This window comes from Ictidomys tridecemlineatus, chromosome 5 (genome assembly GCF_052094955.1).
Source record: "Ictidomys tridecemlineatus isolate mIctTri1 chromosome 5, mIctTri1.hap1, whole genome shotgun sequence".
Classification (NCBI taxonomy): Eukaryota; Metazoa; Chordata; class Mammalia; order Rodentia; family Sciuridae; genus Ictidomys; species Ictidomys tridecemlineatus.
Genome location: NC_135481.1, coordinates 32,163,645 through 32,189,016, shown reverse-complemented (window position 1 = coordinate 32,189,016; position 25,372 = coordinate 32,163,645). Strand labels below are relative to the sequence as shown.

General features: G+C 38.8%; 1 protein-coding gene across 2 annotated transcripts in view; it reads right to left on the bottom strand.

Moving 5' to 3' along the window:
* Positions 1-25,372, bottom strand: part of Shc4 (SHC adaptor protein 4) — a 128,971-nt gene that overhangs the window by 87,724 nt on the left and 15,875 nt on the right. For both annotated transcript variants that reach the window (XM_040274722.2, XM_005316542.3), the window contains exon 2: positions 4,427-4,497. In XM_040274722.2, coding sequence (XP_040130656.1) covers positions 4,427-4,497 — 71 coding nt within the window. The remainder of the gene's footprint in view (positions 1-4,426; positions 4,498-25,372) is intronic.

Here is a 25,372-nt window from a genome sequence, read left to right as displayed (position 1 = left end):
TTAAAAAATTTCAAGCCCCATAGCAGATGAAATCCCCAGGCTACCAAAGAGTATCTTAAAATTCAGACCTCCCCTCCAATCAATCTCTCCCTCTCCAGGGCTAAGATTCATTGAATGTTTTTCTTTTAAATCCATTCTTGGGAGAAGGTGCATACTCCTTCATACTTCTATCAAACTACATGCCAAAATGTTGATGCTGGGAACAGATAATGTCCATAGCCATTTTCCTCTGTCTTGAGCTCTCTTATCCCAAATACTCCTGTGGCCTAAATCTCTCACTTTACTAAGGTTTTAGCTCAAATTTCTTCTCTTCAGAGAGGCCTCCTCACTACCAAATCTGAAAAAGACCACCACCCTCAAGCTTCTATAAATCTGCCCAAAACATAATCTCTTATGTCTGTATCACATATAGACATATCTATAAAGAATAATATCCAAAGGCAAAGCCAGACTTTCTCCTTTGGGTGTCTACATTAGTGAGAAGCTGAATCTTCATAGCAGAGGGAATAAGTCAGTTTTTAAATATTTTCTAACTAAGAAAGTATAGACATATAGTTTATAAGTTTTATCTGTATGTTATATTTTGCAGTGCTAGAGACTGAGTCCAAGGGCTAAATAATTTGTGCATACTAGCCAAGTACTCTATCATTGAACTACATCCCCAGACTCTAAAAGATACATGATGAAGGAGAAAAGTTTCAATTAGTAGAGTTGTTCTGTAAAACAACCTAGCAATACACATCGGAAGCCTTTAAAATATTTAAGTTGTTTGATCAATGATTCTAATTCTAGAATTTGTCCTATAGAAATACTCAAGAGATGTTAATAAGATGTTCATAGCAGTATTACAACAATTAAAAGAATGTTATGCAGCCATTAAAAATTCTTTAAAGAAACAGCCCAAATATCTTTTGATTAGTGGATGGATAAACTAACTTCAGTATATATGCAATAGAATAGTATTCAGCCTTAATAAGGAATGATATTCTGAAACATACTACAACAGCACTCAGCCTCAAAGGCATTGTGCTAAATGAAATAAGCCAGACATAAAAGAACAAATACTATATGATTCCATTTATATAGGGTATTTAGGATTAGTCAAAATCGTAGAGACAAAAAGTAGTGGTGGTTGCCAGAGATTGTGGTAAGTGAGGAGACAGAGAATAGGAAGTTAGTGTTTAATGAGTATGGAATTTAAATTTGGGAGGATGAAGAAATCCTGGAGATGGATGATGGTGATGGTTGTACAGCAGAATAAACATACTTAATGCCACAGAAATGCACACTTAGAAATGGTAAATTTTGTTATATATTACATTCCACTATATAAGTGTGTGTGTATATATGTGTGTGTGTGTGTGTGTGTATATATATATATTTTATAATATATTATATATATAATAAAAATGGGAGATAAAGACTGGGCATGGTAGCATATGCCTATAATCCTGGCAACTTGGGATGCCAAGGCAGGAGGATTGCAAGTTGGAGACCAGTCTTAGTAATTTAGCAAGGCCCTAAGCAACTTAGTGAGACCCTGTCTCAAAATAAAAAATGAAAAGGGCTGGGAATATGGCTCAGTAAAATAAGTGTCCCAGAGTTCAATCCCTGTTACCAAAAAAAAAAAAAAAAAAAGAAAGAAAGAAAGAAAAGTAAAGAAAAAAATTGGAGCAATAGGAAAATGATTAATGTGGAAGAAATATATAATATGGCTCATATTTTCTGCAAAAAAATCATTGTGAGCTCATGCATAGAATAAAAACACTGGAAAGAAATTCCAAAACATAAAATGTTAATAGACATTATCTCTAGGTGAGATTATAAATAATTTCCTCTTTCATATTTTTTAATTTCCAAATGCTCTGAGTAAACATGTAGTGTTTTTATAACTAAGATATAAAAGAAAGTTTAAAAGGCTAGTCCCTACACATCTATCCTCTTATTCTGAATTATTGTTTTAGTAATAGCACTTATTACTACCTAAAAGTTTATTTCATATCTATTTCCTTGCCATAGTCCATTTTCCCAGCCAGAATGTAAATTTCATGAGAGCAGACATTTTCTTACTCACTGCTGGATCCTTAGTTCGTGAACAGTTTCAGGCACTTAATGGACATACTATAAAAACTTTAATAAATGAGAATGAGTCAATGAATGAATGAATGAATGAACTGAGTAAAATCACTGTCAGTGCCTTAGTTCATTCCTGATGCTGTAACAAACTACATTAGAGTGGATAATTGATAAATAATAAGAATTAATTTCTTGCAGTCTGAAAGCTGGGAAGTTCAAGATCAAGGCACCAGCAGAATCAGTGTCTGGCTTCTGATTCGTAGGTGGGAGCTTCTCGTTGCATCTCCACAAGGCAGAAGGGGCAAACAGCTCCCTTTCACCTCTTTTATAAAAGCACTAATCTCATTCACCAGGGAATCTGCCTTTGTGACTTAATCACCTAGTAAAGACCTCCTCTCTTAATATGATCACACTAGCAATTAAGTTTCAATGTAAGAATTTTTGGGAAAAGGTATACCCGGACCATAGCACTCAGGTCCAGAAAGTGGGCATTCCTTTGTCCTGTGCCCCTATCCCAGACACCTGGGAGATCAGTCATAGGAAAGGTTTTCTCAGATTAAGGATCATCAAAATGATATAAAGGTTAAAACATTTCCAAAATAGGGTTAACAGTGTGGAAAGTAGTCCAGACCCCACATCACTTGAAGGATTATTCTTTCCATAAGAATGCAAAAGGGAAGATATAGAGAAGAAAGTGATAGCTATCTCCAAATACTGCAAGTAGAGTCAAGAGGAACTTGCACTGATTTGATAAATATCCACTAAAGCTCTTCCATGCTCTAGGTATGGGGTAGGTATCAAGTGTACAAACAAGCAAGCAAAAATCCAGGATTTTACTTCATTTATTTGACTCTAGATCAAATACCAAGGATTGGTTAGAAATTTGCAAAGACAAATTTCAATGCTGCATAAGGCAGAGTATCAAATCAGCATTTCTTAAAGTACTTCCCATGGAACCCTAGGGATACAAGGATTGTTTATTTATATATTTTTTTAATTTTTTAGTTGTAGAGGCACACAATACCTTTATTTTATTTATTTTTAAAATTGAACCCAGTGCCTCACATGTTCTAGGCGAGTGCTCTACCACTAAGCCATAACCCCAGCCCCTTTTTATTTATATTATATGGAAAAAAAAGATTCTTGGGCCAAATATGTTTAGAAATATTTGAGGTAAAGTTCTTTTTTGGGGAGTGGGGTACTGGGGATTGAACTCAGAGGCACTCGACCACTGAACCACATCCCCAGCCCTATTTTGTATTTTATTTAGAGACAGGATCTCACTGAGTTGCTTAGTGCCTTGCTTTTGATGAGGCTGGCTTTGAACTCAAGATCCTCCTGCCTCAGCTTCCCAAGCTGCTGGGCTTACAGATATGAGCCACCATGCCCTGCATAAAGTTAATTTTGCACAGGACCTCTCAGAGTTCGTAATACATCAAAATTGTACATTATGATTCTCCTAAAAAGCAATAAGGTTCTTTCTCAAATTTTTTGATCACAGGATCCTTTTCTAGGCCTAGAATTCCATGGAATGAGCATTAGAACAAGTTCCTCTCTTTGCAACAAGAACCATCACCTTCAGAACAGGTAGCACCCACAGATCCAGATGGGCACACCCCTGAGACACAGCACCATCTACCACAGATGCACAAGTCTCCATTCTAAACCACTTGTCAATCCTAGTCCTCTCACCTCATCTCTCTCATCTCACAGTGTTCCCAGTTACCAGTTTCACACCCACATATTCTCCTTTACTTCCTTGCTTTGAACTTGGCTATAATGAACCATGCCTTGTATTTCAGTCTTTTACTTGAGCTCTACATAACAAAGATTGATTTCTTCCTATAAGCTATCTGGGGCCACCTGGATAAAGGCTCCCCCCAGGTTCAACTCTTTCATCTAGCTCACTATACAAAAAGGAGCAAGACTCAGACTGACTCTCATGACAGGGATGGCATAAATGGAGACAGCTTGGATTTTTTATATTAAAAGTTCTTGCCTGCTCTTATTTTTAGCTACCTCTTTGACAGGTCTGAGGTTCTATAATGTCCTATTTCCAGACATAATTTTTAAGTACTTTGGTACCTGGGAAACCAGCTATTTATGTAGACTGAATCATCTTACTAGTCCTCATATGGAACACAGATGCTCTGCCACACAGTTGGGTAATTTTCACATGATGAGATAAAGCCATTTGAGATGCAAGGTCACTGGGGTATGTTCTACCTTCTAGCCATATAGATAAAAAACCCATATTGATTTTGAAAGCTTGCATGATATTCCTGCAGGAGAAACTGTTGTGATGTTAAACTATAGATGTTAAACCTCCCCATAATTTTTGGTCTCTTACCTTGTAACTTGGGTTCTCATTCCAAAATCCAGTGACCTCATTGACTGCAGCACTTCAATACAGCCCATGTACTAGAATAAGAAAAAAATAAGAAGAAGTAGGACAAAAATACCACAAAGCTGTATCTTAGCTAAATACTGATTTCCTGGGAAGCACCTCAAATCAGCTCCTGATGTCAAGTTACATATGCACACTCCATCTGCCATTGATCTATCTGATCATTAATAGACACATGCCTTACACTTCGGTTCAGTTCAAAACATTAGCAAAATGCAAATGGTTGATACCAGGAATGCAGGTAAAAGAGATGAATGTGAGTTTGGTGGTCAAGAGTGTGGGTTCTGGGGCCAGATGGGGTGAATTTTTATCCTGTCTCTGCCATTTCTTCATTAGGGAATCACAACCAATTACTTAACTTTTCTGCATCACAGTTTTGTCATCGGTAAAATGGAAATACATTTGTTGTAAAAGCTGAATTATTTCACACATGTAAAGCTCCTAGATGCCTACTATGCATAATTTCTTGAACATTACAGGAAGCAAAAAAATGTGAGACAAATAATATAGGAATGTCCAATCTTCAAAGAAGCTCTAACTAGCATATATATATATATATATATATCACAGAAATTAGTAACATAAGACAATTTTATCATCTTTTGCAATACCACTGAAATAATAAAGCAGCTCAAGGAAAAAAAAGTCATGTCCCATACCAATGATTAGTAAGTTTAACTTGAATGTGGAACATTGGAAAAGGAATTGTGACATATGAAGCTAAAAGACAGTGTGCATTTAATGTGGCAGCAGTGGGGAGCCACGTCTGGCTGCTGGTAACAGCCTGATGCAATCTGGGTTTGAGGAGGCTGAAGCCTGTAGCAGTGTGAAGGTGGGTGGGTTAATAGTGAGGGAATAAGTTAGGATGTTCCTGTGGGAAATGGAGGTACTGACAACCCACATGGAGGAAGGATGGTCGCAATAGGGAGGAGGAGACCCATTCAGGTGACATCACGGAAATAGATGTTACAGGGTTCGGCAGTTGATTTGACATAGAGAATAAGAGAGAAGGATGAGTCAAGAATGACTCAGACTTTTTCAGTCAGGAGAGCAGAGGGAACAGTAATACCATCAACAGAAACAGGAAAGCCAGGAAGGGGACGATGAAGAATTCATTTGGGACCCGTTGACTGTAAGACACTGGTGGGATAGCCAGGAAATAACAAGTTGGCAGTTTGAAAATTAAATCCTGGATCCTGTGGAGAAAAGAAGCCTAGAAATACAGACTTAGTCTTCTATGTAGCTTTGCCAGGTGAGGCCGTGGGAGGAAATCCTCTTAGCAGAGCCTTGGTCGACTAGAGAGAGTGTTTCTCTTGAGAAGTGATTTGGAAATGTTATAAGAGCCAAGCAGTCTGATTGAAAGTGATCTGTCAGCTCCTTGGAAATGATATGTTTCCTGTTTAGCTTTCCTTTGGAAGCCTTCCAGCTTCCCTCTGCTTGGATATGGCAAAAGCACTGTGGAAAGATGGCAGAAGCTGGGGGTGGGGGAGGTGTTTCTCTCCAAAGAGTTCATGTAGTATTCTGAGCAGATTCTCTAGATTTACATCCTAAGACCAGCTCAGTGCACAAGTGTTGCCTTGACCCTGATGTTGGGGAGAACACACTGGGTGGAATGTTCTCAGCCAGACCCCTGTTAATCATGTCCCTCTTGGAGTCTCTAAGATCAACATAAGAAACATCTTGGATATTTTGTTCTGCCCAATCACACTTACCTTCCCAAGGCTTGGGTACCACATGGAAGTAAGTGAGGTCTAGAGATTTATATTCAATGAACCATAAGGCTTAATCAGAAAGGAAAGCTAAATTTAGAAATGTCCATTTCAGAACAAGGGTTCAAGTTCCACATCAAGGTAAATCAAAAAGATTATGTGTCCTCATTGGTTGCTTTGTTTTCTTTGCTTTTCAGTACCCTCTTCTGATCCACAACCCAACTCAGCCCCTGCTGCCCTGTCTCCTGCAGTACTGGTCCTGGAAAGAATAGATTCCCCGTGAAATTTGGGGAGTAGTTATAGACTACACCTCCAATTCCCCCAGAATACCTTGTTGATGCAGAAGTATATGCCATCTTTTCCTGCAGCTGTAAATCATGAATGTCTGGCAAGGTGGTACTAATTGGCTTATCAGTGTACACTTTTTGAAAAGGTGACCAAGGACCTGCATTTTCCACTCTCTGCCACAATGATTTTTTCAAAAATCATACCAGATCATGAGCCTCCATTGCTTAACACCCCTAATATCTATGAAAATAAACCCACTGTCGGGCATGGTGGTACATGCCTGTAATCCCAGCTCCTCAGGAGGCTGAGGCAGGACAATCACAAGTTCTTAGCAACTTGGTGAGGCCTGGAAGCAACTTAGGAAGACTCTGTCACAAATAAATAAATAAATAAGATAATAAATAAATAAATAGGGCTGGGGACTCAGCTCAGTGGTAAAGTGTTCCTGGGTTCAATCCCCAGTACAAAACAAACAAAAACCCCTCATTATTATAGGCCCTAGACCTTGTGTTTCCTGGCCCTACTCACCCTTCCAACTCCATCATTGTCCCTCTCTCTCTACACACTTTGCTGCCACACTGGCTCCTTCCTTTCCCTCAGATCCACTCCACTCTTCCCAAAGGCAGAGCCTTGACCCCTCTGCTCTCTCAAAACCTTCCCCTTTGCTCTGCAGGTCTGAGTCCTCTTCATCCTTCAGGTTTCAATTCAAATGACACTATTTTATAGGTTCCCTCCTGCCACTCTTTTCCATAGCTTTATTTGTGACCTTTATGTCATTGAAGGATAATTGAATTTATTTGTAATTGCTTATTCATTTCTTGGACTTCAAGCATCCTAAAAGGAAGGACCCTAACCACTGCCATAATCCTAGCACCTTGGACAGTGCCAGGCACCCAGAGGGTATCTATAACACGGGCTGAAAGAACCCAGAAAGCATCTAGTGTTCAACTCTACTGAACCTTACAAGGGGTAAAGGCGGTGAAGAAGCTGAGTGGGATGAAGTTCTCTCCATCTGGGGAAATGAACAAGGAGAACAGGAATGGTGAAGTCTTCCGAGCAGAGTCCATTGCTGTGAAGAATAACCTGTCCATTTCTTTGTTTAGACACTTGATAAATGCATAAACAGAGTGACTGAATATCAAGGCCTGAGGGAGTAGAAGTTCAATATGTTAGGTACAAACTAGAGATGACAATAACTTTCATTTCATTTATTAAATGCAGATCTGCATAAGATCTTAAGAACAGATCTGTGTTCTTAAGAAACCTGGCCTCATAAAGACAGGCTAACCATGGAAAGAGATGACTTCTGTTTTTATGAGGTGAGTCACTGTTGTTAACTTCATTTAATAGAAGAAGAAATTAAAGCCTATTCAAGGGAAGGACCTGGCTCAGTTTCATTTATTCACTGAAACTGAATTAGGGTTTATTCTAGGGACCACTGCCCATTGCTGGGACCCAATATAACAGGAGTGAAAAGAAAAGAGGTTGTCCAGTGGCTCCCACTTTCCTCCTTTGGTCAACCCTGGTAACACAGTGACAAGACTGAGGGCCACAATGTGATAGCTGTTGTGAGTTCAGGCTGCTCTGAGGACTGCAGGAGCGGCACAGGAGACAGAAAACATTCCCTAATACCTGATCTTGTGGCAAGGAAAGGACACTAAAGACCTTTACATAGAGGTTGTAGGGTTGGTGAGAAAGAGGCAGAGCTTTGGCAAATGCAAAGGCAACTTCCCATTCAGCACCTGGAAGGTGGCTTACCTAACTCCCAGCTCACTCCCTCTCTGCACACCACAATAATTATATTTTTGTACTTTCTGAGCATCAACCCAATCATTTGCTTCCAGGGAGAAGTGAACAGTCAATTTATGGACATGTTTATCTGGGGCAATCCATTCCAATTGTGAAATTACTGGGATTTTCAGAGAAAAGGAGTGATAACTAACTTATGAAAATATCTCATCTGACTCGCAGAGAATGGTGACTTCAAGGGTATTACCTATGGAAAAAGATATACCCCAAATCCTCAGAAAGAATGTCCGCAGTCTCTACAATAAACTGTTAAGAGCGGCTTCCTCTGGGCTGGGAAGAGGCAGCTTTTCACTTTTTTCTTCACACTTTTGCACGGATATGTTTTAAAAAATAAGTATGTAGTATTATTTTTTAGAGTTAAAATGAAATAATCAAGCAAACTTACCACCTCACCTGAAATCCTGTTTAAATCCCGTTTCCCCCACATTTTTACAGATATGTTATAGTTGTACATACTGATGGGATTTGTTGTTACTCCACTCTTGAGTAATGTGAACACAATATATAATATAACAATATAGTTTGTTGAATCCTTTTTTATTAATGCCATGTTCTCTTCTTAAGAATGTACCTTCCCCATTCTCAAAGTATGAGAGAATATTATGCAGGAGAAGTTTAAGGTCTAGGCCATGCACTTTTAAAATAAGAGTAATCAGATAAGGAAGAATGACAGCTATGAAACAATTAAATACTGAATAACAGTATATAATCAAATATGATATAATGAAGGTCTGGCCATCATGCAATAAATGCTCAACAATAGTAGAGGCCGCTGAGTTGGCAAGAATATACTAGGGGATTTTCAGCTTCTTTAAATAACTTCTTGTCTTTTTTTTTTTTTTTAAAGGAAGGCCAATAAGGAAGGACATTCCTAAATAACCTTGAGATATTGTCTCTATTTCTTTACTTTCCATTCATTCCTCAACTCACCATAGATAAGTTTTTGGCTTTAACACCCCTGAAACCTCCTGAGCAAACCAACTACTTCCTCCTGGTTCATTCTAGTGAAGTGTGGATCTCCACCTACTCTTATTTTCCCTCAGAACCACTCCCCTTCTTTGGCTTTTATGAGAACATTTTCTGTGATTTATTGTCTTTGCTTTCTGCCTACTCCTTCTCAGTCTCCTTTGCAACTTACCCTTAGCCTCATCTTGTCTTTTAACAATGTTTCCTTCTCTTCTCATCCTCTACTAGTAGTTCTCAATCCTGAATGCATATAAGAATCACTAGGGAATCTTTAAAAACTGATTCCCAGGTTCAACTCCAGGCCAAGAAAATGAATTCCTAGCATGTAGACTCATGGCCACAAGAGCTACATAGTGCTGATTGATGGCACACAAATTTTCAGCCTAAGCTCTCTTCCACTTGTAGGTAGGTATAAGAAAATGAATATTCTACTTTCAACTCAAAATTCAATACACTGAATTATTTCTGAATTTACATTTCTGATCTTAGCCAATAGTGTCACTGCCTCTCTAGTTACATAAACCAGAAAACTCAACTCCCTTTCTTTCCAGTCCTTCGTCCAATGTGGAGCTAAATCCCATCCTTTCAATCTTCATATAGCTGCTCGAATCTGCCCTGTCTTCCATCCTCAACTCCATACCTTGCCCCAGTTTTCATGATCCTAGTGTAAGCACTCTCCTTCACTCAATTCTAACCAAGGAACTCACACTTGGTTATTCCATGTACATGAGCCTCCACTGCTTAATACCCCTAACATCTATCAAAACAAACCCACTGTTGAGCATGGTGGTGCATGTCTGTAATCCCAGCTCCTCGGGAGGTTGAGGCAGGAGGATAACAAGTTCTTAGCAACTTGGTGAGGCCCTAAGCAACTTAGAAAAACTCTGTCTCAAATAGATAGATAGATAGATAGATAGATAGATAGATAGATAGATAGATAGATAGATAGATAGATAGGGCTGGGGACTCAGCTCAGTGGTAAAGCGCTCCTGGGTTCAATCCCCAATACAAAACAAGACAAAAATAATAATAATTCAATTATATGTCTTTGGTAAGCAGAGTAGAGATCAGCTCATTATTTAGAAAAAACATCAGTCTTCAGGAAAAGATCCAGCTTCCCTAACATGATAGCCTTGAAATCTTCAGCCTTTTCTTTCCTCTCTTGCCCTTCCATCTTACACCCCAGTTATTCTGCTGAACTCACCAACTTGTTTGGATCCAGAACTTCGCTTTCCTCTGCCCATTCATCTTGAAATATCCTTCTTAACCACATCCATCTGGCAACTCCTACGTATCATTCACAAGGAAAGGCAAAAGTCACTTCTATGAAACCTCCCCTCTTCCTCTCCTCTCTGCCCACAGGCGTGACCACTCACTTCTCTGGGCCCACTTATATATACTGTCTGAATTTATAGAAGTTCTTTTATAAAACTTCAGCTGCCCATATGGTACTTTTTTGTCAATGTGTTTGTATCTGCTTTAAAACAGGAATGGTTATTTTTTCATTGTTTACTTGGTGTAAAGCCTGACTCAACAATGTTCCTGAGATGAGCAAGTTAGATGTGGCTTGAAGCAACTTTTGAGAAAGAACAGGATGTATATATAAAAATAGTCATATTAAAGATTTTGATAATATTAACCCCCTTTCCAAATTAAACCTCTAATTTAGACTTCCTCCCAAAGAGCAATCATAAAGGTCAAAAACTCAATGCTTAATAATAAAACTACTAATGAGTGAAATAATCCATATATAAGAAAGTAGCTAGGTTAGAGCTAACTTGAAACCACCTAGCCTATAGAAGAATGAGGCCCAAACTCCTCATGCTAGTCCTATACTACCATTTAGGAAATTGATCTTCTGGTTTATCAGAAGTCAGACTTTATTCACAAAGCCAATGAACAATCCAAAATGAAATTAAGAGAGCAATTTCACTTACAATAGAAAAAAAGATAAAATATTTGTGAATAAATTTAAGAAAATAAATGCAAAACATTTATAAAGCTACAATATTAGAGAAAAATTCAAAAGCTAAATAAATGAAAAGGCAAACCATGTTCATGGATCAGAAGACTAAATATTGTTAGGATAGCAATGCTTTCAAACTGATCTGAAGATTCAACACACTACTATCAAAATCCCAGATGGTTTCTATACAGAAATTGATAGACCAATCCTAAAACTCAGGTGGAAATTCAAAGGACCCAGAATAAACAATACAATCTTGAGAAGGAAAAAAGTTGGATGACTCACTTGCCCCAATTTCAAATCTTGCTAACCAGCTAGCTGCACAGTCAAGACAGTGTGGTACTGGACATAAGGATAGATTTACAAATCAACAGAATAGAATTGAGAGGTCCAGAAATAAAGATTCATGTTTACTATTAATTAATTTGATACTAAAGCAATTCAATGGGTGTAAGGATAGTCTTCAGCAAATGATGCTGGGGCAACTAGTTGTCTATATTCAAAAGAATGAAGTTGAACCTCTATCTCATAACCTATGCAAAAATAAACTCAAGATGGTTATAAGATCTAAATATAAGAGCTAAAACTACAAACTTAAACAGGCATAAATCATCAGAACCTTAGATCTTGGATTATGCAATTATTTTTTGGATATGATACCAAAAACACAAGCAGCAAACAAAATAATAGATAAATTTGACTTCATAAAAATTAAATACTTTCACAAAAGAAAGTGAAAAGACCACTCACAGAATGTAGAAAACATTTGCAAATGATATGTCTAATAAGAGACTTGCATCTAGAATATATAAAGAACCCTTACAACTCAAGAATAGAAAGACAAATAACCCAATTTAAAAATGCACAAAAGATCTGAAAAGACATTTCTCCAAAAAAAAAGATATACAAATGGCCAATGTTCAATAATCACTCATCATTAGGGAGATGCAAATCAAAGCCACAATGAGATATCACTTCAAAACCTCTGGGATGACTATAATTTTAAAAATAAGCAAACAAACAGAAAATAACAATTACTGACAAAGTTGTAGAGAAATTTGAACCCTCATTTATTGCTGAGAGACTGTAAAATGGTGTAACTACTAGGGAAAACAGTTTGACAGTTCTTCAAAAAGTTAAACAGAATTACCATATGGCTCAGCAACTCCACTCCTAGATATAGATTCAAGAAAACTAAAAACATATGTCCACATAAAAACTTGCACTTAAATATTCATAGCATCATTATTCATACTAGTCAAAAAGTAGAAAAACAACCCAAATGTCCACAACTGAATGAATGAATAAATAAAAAGTGGTATAATTTTGCAATGGAACAGTATTTGACACATACTACAACATAAATAAACTTGGAGTATATTAACCTGAGTGAAAGAAGACAGCCAACACATGTTACTTAATTTAACCAGTATGAAATATCCAGAATAGACAAATCTGTAACAATAGCAAAAGGGGTGGAGGAGTTTGGGGGGGAACGCAGTGTGATTGCTAAAGGGTGCAGAGCTTCTGTTGGAGGTGATGAAGATATTCTAAAATTGGTGATGGTTGCACAACTCTGTAAATATACTTTTTAAAAGATGAACTGTATGCTTTAAGTAGATGAATGGTATGACATATGAATTATACCTCAATAAAAAAATTATCAAGAAGAAACAACGGGAGGCCAAACAAGCAATATCTACAGGCAATACGTAAACCCTTGATGTAAAAAGTTCAGGAAATATGTATGAATGGATATGAATGAATAAATCAATGAGGAATTAGAAATTATTGCAGTTGTTTGAAACCTTTTCCAGCACCCTGCAGGCAGAGTTCATGCTCTTTCTTTGGGGTTCCAGAGCATCTTCATCACGCCCCCAGGTTCCATTCGTCTAGTGCAATTTATCTCTATTGATGTCGTCTATGCCCCCAGCTGGACTATGGGCTTCTCAAGGGCAGAGAGTGAATCTTACTCATCATTATCCTCAGCACCTCTTACAGTGCAATAAATGATTTATTTGAATGAATTGCCAAGAAATGATGTTCAGGAAGTCCTAAAATAACCTGCATCCTAACTGGACCATCTGTAATGTGTTTTTTCTTAAAGGAATATATCTCCAGTTAAAATAATCCGGAAGCCAAGCTGGTCAAAAGCCTTCCTCATGTCAGGTTTGAGTTGGAATGAGGTCTGTAAAGAGGGAATGAACAAATCCCTTCCCTATTAGTGTAACAATCAAATGAAAACCCAGACAGATGGACAATGGAGTGGGACCCCTTCCCTGGAATAGGGAGGAAGTTTGGAGGAGAAGAAGAAGGCCCCTAAGGAAAAGGCACAAGAGCTCTTGGCAAGCATTGACTCCTCTTAGGAGTGAACTTATAGCAAACACTCAACTCCCATCCAACAGCACAGAGCTGCTTTCTCCACTATTCATTCTTTTCTTTCTTTCTTTCTTTCTTTCTTTCTTTCTTTCTTTCTTTCTTTCTTTCTTTCTTTCTTTCTTTCTTTCTTTCTTTCTTTCTTTCTTTCTTTCTTTCTTTCTTTCTTTCTTTCTTTCTTTCTTTTTTTTGGCATTGGGATTGAATTCAGGGCAACTCGGCCACTAAGCCACATCCCAGGCCTATTTTAAATTTTATTTAGAATCAGGGTCTCACTGAGTTGCTTACTGCCTTACCATTGCTGAGGCTGGCTTTGAAATTTGCCATCCTCCTGCCTCAGCCTCCTGAGCTGCTGGGATTACAGGCATCCCTGACCTTTTTATATTTGTTTTTATGCAGACTCTTACTGCTGAAAATATTATTTGTTTTTGTTATTGTTCTGTTGTCTGTGTCTTCCACGAAAAGGTTAACAGCAGAGGGCAGGTCTGCTCTCTCCTGATCACCTAGAATACTGCCTAGCACACAGTATCGCTCAAAATACTGTTGAGTTGATTGTATGGAACACATTTTTTTCTTTTTAAATCCAAACATCAGCCAAAAGCTGTTCCTTATGTCCATGTTCAAAAGCCTAAAAGTCTAAATTTGTTCATTCATTCACAACTGGGGACTTGGCAAACAGAATTTCAACCTTCTAAATCCTTAATGTTTACAAAGATGGAACCTTCTAAAAGTAAGTCATATGCTTCGCTTGTTATTCCAAGAGGGAGTTTTCCTCTCAGGGATTCCTGCTCATGCCAAAAGGTAGGGCTGTGAAGTGGGCAAGGTCTGTGGCTCCTGGCCCGAGCTGTCTCCATCCACACCCTTCCCCCACTATGTACACTCCTTCACACACAGCCACTGAAGAAGCACCAACTGTCTCTACTCACTGAGATTCTGTTGCTGTCCTCCTAATGTAAGCAGAACTGATAATGCCTTAGTGTAGTTTCCTGGGGAGTTTTAGAATTAAATGAGGGAAGTTTTAAGCTGATTAAAGAAAAAAAAGTCTCTTTGACAGTGGGCAACCCAGGAACCTGAAATTAAGTGTCTTGTGGGCCAGATACCTAGTTACACAATCAAGATCAAGGTCTGGTTAGTGCTTTGTTGACACTGTATTATATTGGGAAATGGGCTGTCTACAATTATCCAAAGAAATCTTCTAATTCATCTGAAAAAAAAAAAAGTTGGTTGTCTGTGGGCAAGGAAAGTATGACAACCATCTGCACCCCACGAGGTTGCTATGCCGTGTCATTCCAACATCCTACTCCCATTGAAAACAGCTTACACATGTTTTGTTTTGTTTTGTTTTGTTTTTTAAGTTGAGAAAGAGTTCATCTCTGCCTATAGACCTGCGTACAGACAAAGTCACTCAGCTTGAGATTATCCCTGTGGCAAAAATCACACTGAGAGCATTTGGAGGGCTATGACTTCACCTAAGGAATAACTTTGCATCCATGTATTTGAAGCCACAAGTGGTTCTTTCTGCTGCTGAGCATGGCCAAAAAAACCACCCAGTGTGATCATTGCTTTTGCATAAACATAGACATACATGCTGTCTGGTCTCATCAATGTTATCTCACTTGATCCCAACAGCAGAACTAGGACTAGACCTGAATAGGTGAATGATGCCCTTTTACAGATAGAAAACCTGATTGTCAGAGGTTCAGTGTTCCCCTCAAAGATCTCAGGGCTTGGCCACATTACATTCTTATATTGTGTGCATGTACAAATATGTAACAACAATTCCCATCATTATGTACAATTATAGTGCACAAAAAATATGGAAAGATAAAAATAAAAAATAAAAAGTGGGAAGAAAGGATCACAGGGTTGGTAAATGCAGAAGAACTCAGATCCTTCAATGTTTAAGACCACTCCATTCCATGTCACCTCCCTTCCCTGAAGAAGTTTGTCACATAGGGGAGACTTTAATCCTTTCATCTATGAAAAAACAAAGGATAGTACACAGTGATTTGGGGGCCCTAACTAAAACTCAAGAGTGTTTCATCTGATCCAGAGGCGTTCCCCAGAGCACCTGGGTTAGATAGAAGAGGTTTCCTTGCGATGCATACCCTCCTGAAACTTCCCCATGTACCATGTGGGTTTAATCTGAGGAGATATTTAAAATGAAAATGAATTCAAGAACCCAAAAACTTCTTGATTAAAGATATTACATTATGTCTCTCCTTTACCTACCCACAAAATCCTCATGTTAGATAGACAGATAAATAGATGGACAGATGTAAAGAGAAAGAAGAGTGGTAAAGTCAGACATCAATGATGGTAGTAAATGTTTTCATATATATAAATGTTTTCACACTATATAGGATGACTTTAAGATTTCTATAACCATGATTTCCAGGTTTGAGTGTGTTCCCCCAAAGTTCATGCATTGAAAACTTAATATCCAAATTCATATGTTAATGTGTTTGGAAAGTAGGGCCTTTAGGAGGTAATTAGGATTAGATGAGGTCATGAGGGTGGGTGGGGCCCCCATGATAGCATTAGTGGCTTTATGAGAAGAGATACAGAGACACAAGTTAGCACACTTGCATACCGGCTCTGTCTCACCACATGATACCTTGTGACATGTTATGGTACAGCAAGTAGGCTCTTACCCGGATGCCAGAAATACCAGTTCCATGCTTTTGGACTTCCTAAAGTCCAGAACCATAAGCCAAATAAATTCTATTCTTTATAAATTATCCAGCCTCAGGTATTCTGTTATAGTAATAGAAAATGGACTAAGACAACCACCTAAAACAGTAAATACTGTCTTGAGTTCCACATTACTTCAATCACCCTTTGTGTTCTAGGAAAGCAGGAACTTCTTGGTACAAAGGTCAATTCTCCCTGACTAAAATATACTCAATGTGCTCTTTGCAGAAACTCCCTGGGGCCTGGTATCTTATATTTAGTTTTAGGGCTCTTATTGAGATTCAAAAGTTGCAACTAATAGCTTTAACTCAAGTCTTTGAGGGAGAAGCAAAGGTGGGTTCTATGTCCACTCAACTAAGTAAACTTTTAAGAGATTTTTATCACTGTGGAAGCCTAATCCTAGGAGACCAAGAATGCTATTCTCTATTGTTCTTGAGGAAAGTCTCCAACCTGGTAGGACTGGTTCCTCATAATGAAAACAAGAGCTGAAATACCGGCTTGCAAAAGCTTGCCTTACTCAGATTAAGTTGCTTTTGTGATAGCAATTGACTATTCTCCCCTGATGGACCCAGGGAAATCCCAAGTTTTGTCAAGGCATTAATACATTCCGAAGAGAGGCAGCCTTAACAGTGCTATTTACAGGGGGAACAACTGAATAATTGATCCCAGCAGCTGTTTAATCAGAGACTTATGGTTAAAGAGGCTTTTCTTATTTCCTGGAATGCTCTCATTCCTCTGGACACTTTATCCTTCTGTTTTATTTTCATTTTTCTACTTCCCCCACTCCTTTCTTTTGTATGGGTGGGAATCATTGGTGCAGATCCACAAATATTTCCAATTTTTTAGTGTCCCTGCACTTAGTAGGATCGTACTTCTCTAGCCTCTCCGAAGTTGGACGAGGCTCCTCAGTTGACAATGACCTCACGATGGGACTGATCATTCCTATCTCCTTTTCCTTGCAATTGGGAAGCTGTCCTGAGCCCAGGTGACTGATGACAGAGCCAAGTCCCAGCCAATGTGCTAGAAAGTTTGGCTAAAGCAAAAAATACGGAGATGCTGAGAATATCTGTTAACACAAAATGACCTGGCCCATCTTGACTGAGATGGAAACCACCAAAGGGAAGAAGAAACACAGCATGGAGTCTAGGAGCGTGGGCTTTGAAAGTTGGACAGGCCTGGGTTTGAATCTCAGCTTTGCATGGACTAGCTGTGAAACCCAGGGCAAATAACTACAAATCTCAAAGCCCCGGTTTCCTCACCTGTAATATAGATACAAAAATGTATCTGTCTCCTAAGGTTATCATGAGGATCCAATAAGGTAATAACATGTGCCGTGTTAAGCATGGTGATTGGCATATCGAAAGGACTCAGCAGATGGTAGTTATTACATTGGGGTGACAATGTTGTTCTTCCTGCTTGTCTTCAGTTCCACCTGCCTTAGTTTGGGAAGCTGATGAATCAGCCTCAACTACTTTGAGGGGACCTCAATAAGAACACTCTTTATAGAAGTGGGATAGTGCTATGATGCAAGGGACCATGTAGGAGGGACTCCAGGTCAGCCTCGGGGGACAGGGAAGATTTTTCAGAAGGCATGCTGAGTGAGGAAGAACAAACAAGAGGTTGGAAGAGGAATTCCCCTGCAATGAACCTAGCATGTGCAAGAATAAGGGCAAGGATAAGGGGCACTTCAAAAATTCCAAACACTTTAATACACATGAAGTCTAGAGATATGGCTGGGCATATTGGCGGGTGTTACACTACATTAATTATCCAGGAAGCCATCTGCCCACACAGTTCATTGAGCTCATGGAAGGCAGAAGCTGAGTCTCATTTATCCTTACAGTCTTAGAGTCCAGTACAGTTTGCGGCACATAGTAGGCTTTCAGTTAAGGTTTGCTGAATGTCTGAGTATTATAGCCAAATTTCATGCAACCCTGGCTTAAGTGTGATGCCAATTTCTCCTCATTCTTCCGTGAGATTCTGAACTACACTGCCACCCAGCCCACTTCTCAGACCCAAATAAATAAAAGCTAAAAATATAGCCTCAGTCATGAATCATAAATGAGATGGAAAAGCAGTGACTCACAGAAGTTAATATGCTCCCCAGGAGAGTCTTGCTGGATGTCCTTTGCTCTGAAAGGTTAGGCAAAAAGCCAGCAACTCTATTGCGTAGATAGCCAGTGCAATTCTCAGACCCTACATTGGGAGCCCATCTGGTGTTCTAAGGCTTCCAGGAAGAGATGCCAAGGTGCAGCAGCCCTGCATCTCATCACAGAGCTGCAGAGGTGTGGGCCCAAACACTTTTGAATAAGGGTGCTATAGGTGTACACTAGAGCTAATGGAGTAGAGCCCTGTCCATAGTCTCAATGGCCCAACATATCCACCATCTTATTGGTTGTAGCCTCAATATGGTTTCTGCTGTAGCCAAGGAAATGCCACAACTTAGGGAATCACTCCCATGGCTTAGAGAATGACCTACTGATTATATTTTGTAACCTTGTCTAATTAAGTAGGGGATATAATCTAACCTACTAATGGTAATGTGTGTATTACCTATAATGATAATGTCCATTTTAAGTGAATTATGACAACCCATAATTCACTTAAAATGGAATCTTTTTTATATAACCTTATATCTCAATTCTGCATGGACTCCAAAAATAGAAAATTATACCCTACATCCCCCAAATCTCACACTTCTAACTCAGCCTTGAGTGCCTAGGATCTAGAGTATCTGACTGAATTAAATACTTACTGAAGGAATTTTGCACACTCACAAATGAGAGCATCTGCAAGTACTTATGCAAGATAGACAAATGATAGAAGCTTCATCAAACTCTGTCTTCCATTCCCCTTCCCACCCCAAGGTGTCTACACCCTTCCCTCTTTAAAAAAAGGCTCAAATACCCTTAAGTTTTTGCTCCTGCCCCTCCTTGTCATATTAAACCCTGCTTTGAGTAAACAATCTGAAATCTTGGATAGCAGTATATATAAATAAATTACTATTAAGACCAGAAGTTAAATTTAATTAAGCTTTATTGAAAAGGGCAAATTGGAAAAAGTCAAAATATTTGTCACCATTTGCCATGTTTAGTCAAACATCATATCTCCAGGGGGAGTGTCAGTACAATGGTGGCTCCAATCTTCCCAGTCATCTAGGATTTCACCATGACCTGTGTGTGGTCAATGACTGGAGGCCATGGTGGCCAAAGAACTCATTCACATACCATCTTCCCTCCAAGTCCCAGAACTCAACCCCTACACAATGGTCAGTGTTCATTATGGTGAAACTGTGCCTTGCATTAGTCAGTCTCCCACATGATGATAAACTGCTGAATGATGCCATACTAGTTTCCAGCTTTTATGATTTCTCTCAAAAAGAAGCAGCCAACCATATGCCTTTGCAGAATTACAGCCCAATTGTGAAGTCATCTGTCACTACATTTCTTTTTACATGAAACACAAGAATATTCTGTAATTCAAGTCAGGGAATTCTAACTCCTGATATGACTTTAGAGAATACTAAAGCTTGAAAGGACCTTAGAAATCATTCATTCCAACTCCTCTACTTTTCATAGATTAAAAAAAGATAAATGATATCACTCAGCATTTAAAGGGTAGGCAGAGTAGAGTCTACTAAAGACACAAAATGAAAGCCAGAAACGTACACGAACCAGAAGGGCACAATATGGCAGAGAAGTCAAAGGCACTAGAGCTCCTGGAGGAAGAGGCTGGTAGCTGAATGCAGGGCGGTGCAGATGGCCAATAGGACAAGGGCCTGGAAAACAACCCCTGGAATCTAGCAACTGTTGGCTTTCTCTGTTGGCTTTAGTGAAGTAATAACAGGAGAGGAGTAAAGGAAGAAGCCAGACAGAAGGAGATTTAGAAGTTGATATACAGGCAAGGAAGCAAGCCAGTGGGTATAGTGCTTTTGCTTTGTTTTTGTTTTGAGGAATGTATATGTTAACAAAAGAGGAAATTCAAGCTAAGGAGAGAAGTAATTTTAAGACTGGAACAGACTTGAGCATGTTTGTGTTTTAAAAGGTTGAAAATAACAGGAGGGAGGAGAAATATTGGTGAGTTCACAGTCTCCGGGGGAGGTAGGAGTGGAAATAGCCATGAGATATGTAAGACTTGATTCAAATAAATTGTGTTAATAATGAGTCAGATTCTCCCAAATGCCCACATCAAGAAACTTTCAAAGTGAAAAATAACATTTTCTCTTCATATAAGTGGTTACCTTTGGAGTAAAAGGACTCCAAATCCACTCTCTTAGCAAATTTTCAGGATATAATACAATAGCATGAGGTGGATTACTAGTAGTATTTGTTATGACATTAAGTAATAGCTTTCTAGAAGAATCTATAGTTTAACATAAGGAACTTAAAAAGATAAGAATGCTCACACAAGACTCTAGGGATAGGGAGAGGACAGGGAGTTATAGCTAATAATGAGGAGTCTGTTTCAGGTTTGACATTCTCATGGAAGTCAAGCAGCTTCCTTCCCTGCCCAGCTATCAACGGCACTCTGAACCACCCACGATTGCCCTGGCTACCCATGACCAATGGCATTCATGAGTATAACAAGGGAACAAAGAAGAGCAAGTAACACTGTCCTGGCTCCAAGCCAGCCATTCCCATCATACCTTAAGGGGGTTTATTCAGAGAATCACTTCCTTTAACATTCTTCTGAAATCTCATATCTTCCAGAAAATCCTGTGATTCTCCCACTGAAGAACTGAGATGGACAATTCAATCATCTTCCAACAATCTTTTTTTTGGGGGGGGGGCGGACATTTGCGGTAAGAGGACCCAAAATCCACTCCCTTAGCAAATTTTCAGTATATAATATAATCTTGTTAGCTTTAGTTCTCACGCAGGTTATTGGATCTATAGACCTATTCATCCTACTTAACTGCAAGTTTGTACCCCTTCACATATCCTACTTAACTGCAAGTTTGTACCCCTTCAAATACACCCCCTGGTTTCCTTGCCTTCTCCACCACTGTATTTGCCACTACTATATATTCCATTTTTAAAAGGTTCCACATGTAAGTGAGATCATACAATTTGTTTCTTTCTGTGCCTGCATATTTTACTTAACATAATGTCCTCCAGGCTCATCCATGTTGTTACAATAGGTAGAATCTCCTTTTTAAGGCTGAATAATATTCTATTGCATATATGTGTGTGCGTATACATATATCTATAATATAATTTCTTTACCCATTCATCCATCTGTGGATACTTCAGTTGTTTATATATCTTGTCTACTTTAAATAACGCTATAATGAACATAGAAATGCAGATCTCTATGAGGTACTGATTTTATTTCCTTTGGGCGCATACACAGAAGAAGGACTGCTGGATCATATAGTAGCTCTTTTTATAATCTTTTGAAGAACCCCTATAATGCTTGTGCCAAATTACATCACTACCAACAATATACAAAGTTCCCTTTTCTTCAAACTCTTGCCAACACTTGTTACCTCTTGCCTTTTTGATAACAGCCATTCTAACAGGTATGAGGTGTTACCTCATTGTGGATTGGGTTTTCATTTCCCTGATGACTAGTGATGTTGATGTCTATATGCCTTTCGCTATTTGTATGTCTTTTCTGGGAAACTGTCTCTTCACATTTTCAACTATCTAAGCCTACAAACTTTGAAATGGTCCTGGGATGGGCCCTTGAGTAGTTCTACACAGCTGTGTGTGCAGTGTATAACACTGCGATAACTTTCCTTTGCCTCATCCATCTTACACCATGAGCTGTAAGGAGCCAAGACAGAGATTCTGGGTTTCCTCCCAATATCTTTCCCCCTTCTTCCTTTTCTCCTTACTAACAGAACCCCCAATGTACCCAACTTTAAAAGTACCCTTTTCTAGCTTCCCTTGAAGCCAGAAGACCAATGAGTTGTAAGAGGATGACATTGGGTAAGACTTCAGGGAAAACTATTGAAAATAGGATTTACTCAGCCACGAGGTATAACATTTTGTCCTTGTCTTTTATTCTTCCTGCTGCCTGGAAGACAAACATGGGGAAGGTGCTCCAGTAGCCATATTGCAATCTAGAGTGAGCCTGAGGATGTAAGCCATGCATTAAGGATGGCAAAACGGAAAAAAGGAAGGAGTCAGGGTTACTGATGACTGGATAACCATGCACCCCTGACCCATGCAACTGTGGACTTTTTTTTTTCACCAAGCAAAAAGGCAAACTTCTGCCTTGTTTAAACTCCAGTTATTTGATTTAAACTTCATAGTTGAACTTTTATGATGCCCTAATCCAAAATAATAAGGGGGATTTTTAACCTGTGCTTTGCAGAAGGCAGTCACCACTTCTGGACATCTCTGCATTTCCTTTCCTACCAAAGGAGAGCTTAATTACACAGACTTTCCTATGTGCCAGCAGAAGTAACAGTTGAATCCCGATTATCTGAAATTAGAGGCTTTATATGATAAAATCTTAACTGGAAATCCTAGACATAACAATGCTAAATGTCCTAAGCATGCTAGAAAACACAAAAAAGTAATCATCCAAAACACTACCTAGTCCACACTTAACGCTTCTGCTTGTGTTTTCCTAGCAAAACACCGTAGCCCTTAACTCAGAACCCATTTACTCTTTTTGTGGTGCTGGGAATTGAACCCAGGGCCTGGTGCATGCCAGGCAAGTGCTGTACCACTGAGCTTCATCCCCAGACTCCCATTTACTTCTGATGTAGATAACAGTTGTAACAGGTTTTTTTACTCAGAAGCCCAGGTTGAAATGCTGGGTCCTCCAGGAGACAGACTCACTGTCAAAAGCAAAAAGTGACAGCTGATTAAACAGAAGAAATCTGAAAACTTTTCAAAAGCAGATATTTAAACTCAAAAGGCTCAGTCCTTTGGGGGACCCAAAGTTCAGGGGCAACAAATCCATTCCACACCTGAAGACTTGCCTAGTCCTGATACAGCACCATGACTGTCAGCACAAAGGTTTTACTTCCACCATAAAAAAAAAAAAAAGGAAATTAAATTTCAGTCAGTATCCACTCCTAGGTATATGCCTAAGGAAGTTAAAAGCACATGTGCTTATGAAAACTGATACATGAGGGGCTGGGGTTGTGGCTCAGTGTTAGAGTGCTTGCCTAGCACGTGTGAGGCACTGGGTTCAATTCTCAGCGCCATATATAAGTAAATAAATAAAAAATAAAGGTCCATCGACAATGTGAAAAAAAAAACATTATACATGAAATGCTCATTGCAGTATTATTCACAGTTGCTAAAAAGTGGAAATAACCCAAAGGTTCATCAATTGATGAATGAATAAATAAACAAAATATGGTACATCCATACACTGGCATATTATAGAGCAATTTTTTAAAATATTTATTCTTTGGTTGGACACAATAGTTTTATTTTGTTTATTTTTATGTGGTGCTGAGAATCGAACCCAGGGCCTTGAACGTGCTAGGCAAGCGCTCTACCGCTGAGCCACAATCCCAGCCCATATTCATCATTTTTTTTTTTTTAATGAAGTACTGGTACATACTACAAGAATGTCCCTGGTTGGTCATAGTAGCACACATCTGTAATCCCAGCAGCTCAGGAGGCTGAGACAGGAGGATAGTGAGTTCAAAGCCAGCCTCAGCAACTTAACAAGGCCCTAAGCAACTCAGCAAGACTATGTCTCTAAATAAAGTATAAAGAGAGAGAGAGAGAGAGAGAGAGAGAGAAGAATGAACCTTAATATAATCCCAGCAATTTGGGAGGCTGAGGCAGGATCATGAGTTGAAGACCAGCCTCAGCAACTTAGGGTGACCCTGTCTCAATATAAAAAATTAAAAGCACCTCTGGGTTCAATCCTCAGTACTGTAAACTTTTTTTTAACAAAAGTAAAGAATGAGCCTTAAAAACTTGCTCAGTGAAAACACCCAGACATAAGAAAACTACATTTTATATAATTCCATTTACATGGAATATCTAGAGGAGGCGAATCCACAGGGACGGAAAGTAGATTAGTGGCTGTGGAGGAAGGGAACAAGGATGACTGTTAATGGTATGGGACTTCTTTTGGAATAAAGAAATTTCCTACAACTAGAGAGTGGTAATGATCATACAACTCTATGAATATATTAAAAAAAACAGAATTGTATATTTAAATGGTGAATTTCACGGTATAAGAATTATCTCTATAAAAATATAAGCCACAGACATAGAAAAAATATGGCATTTTCCCTCATTTTTTTTTCATTTAGTATCAATCATCTATGACAAGAAAGAAGCACATTGTCGTCATCACATAGAGGTTTCCATGTAAGATATTTTAAGTTTTTAAGGACCATCTTCTAGCCAGGCACCGTGGCACATGCCTATAATCCCACTGACTTGGGAGGCTGAGGCAGGAGAATTGAAAGTTCAAAGCCAGCCTCAGCAACTTAGCAAGGCCCTAAGCAACTCAGCAAGAGGCTGTCTCAAAATAAAACATAAAAATCAGCATACTATAGTGACACAGCCACACCAATGTTCATAGCAGCTCAATTTACAATAACTAAACTGTGGAAGCCACCTAGATGCCCTTCGATAGATGAATGGATAAAGAAACTGTGGTATATATACACAATGGAATATTACTCAGCATTAAAAGAAAATAAAATTCTGGTATTTGCAAGTAAAGAGATAAAGTTGGAGCATATCATGCTAAGCGAAGTAAGCCAATCCCAAAAAACCAAAGGCCAAATGTTCTTTCTGATAAGTGGAGGCTGATCCATAATGGGGAGGGGGGAGGCATGGGAAAAAATGGAGGAACTTTGATTGGACAAAGGGGAGTGAGGGTAGGGAGGGTGCAAGGGGACCAGAAAGATGGTGGAATGAGATGGACATCATTACCCTAGGTACAATGACTGCACATATGGTGTGACGCTACATTGTGTACAACCATAGAAATGTAAAGTTGTGCTGCTATTGTGTACAATGAATCAAAATGCATTCTGCTGTCATATATACCTAATTTAAATAAATTAATTAATTTTTAAAAAAAGGTCCTGGGATGTGGCTCAGTGGTTAACACCTCCAGTCCCTGGTAACCCAAACAAACAAACAA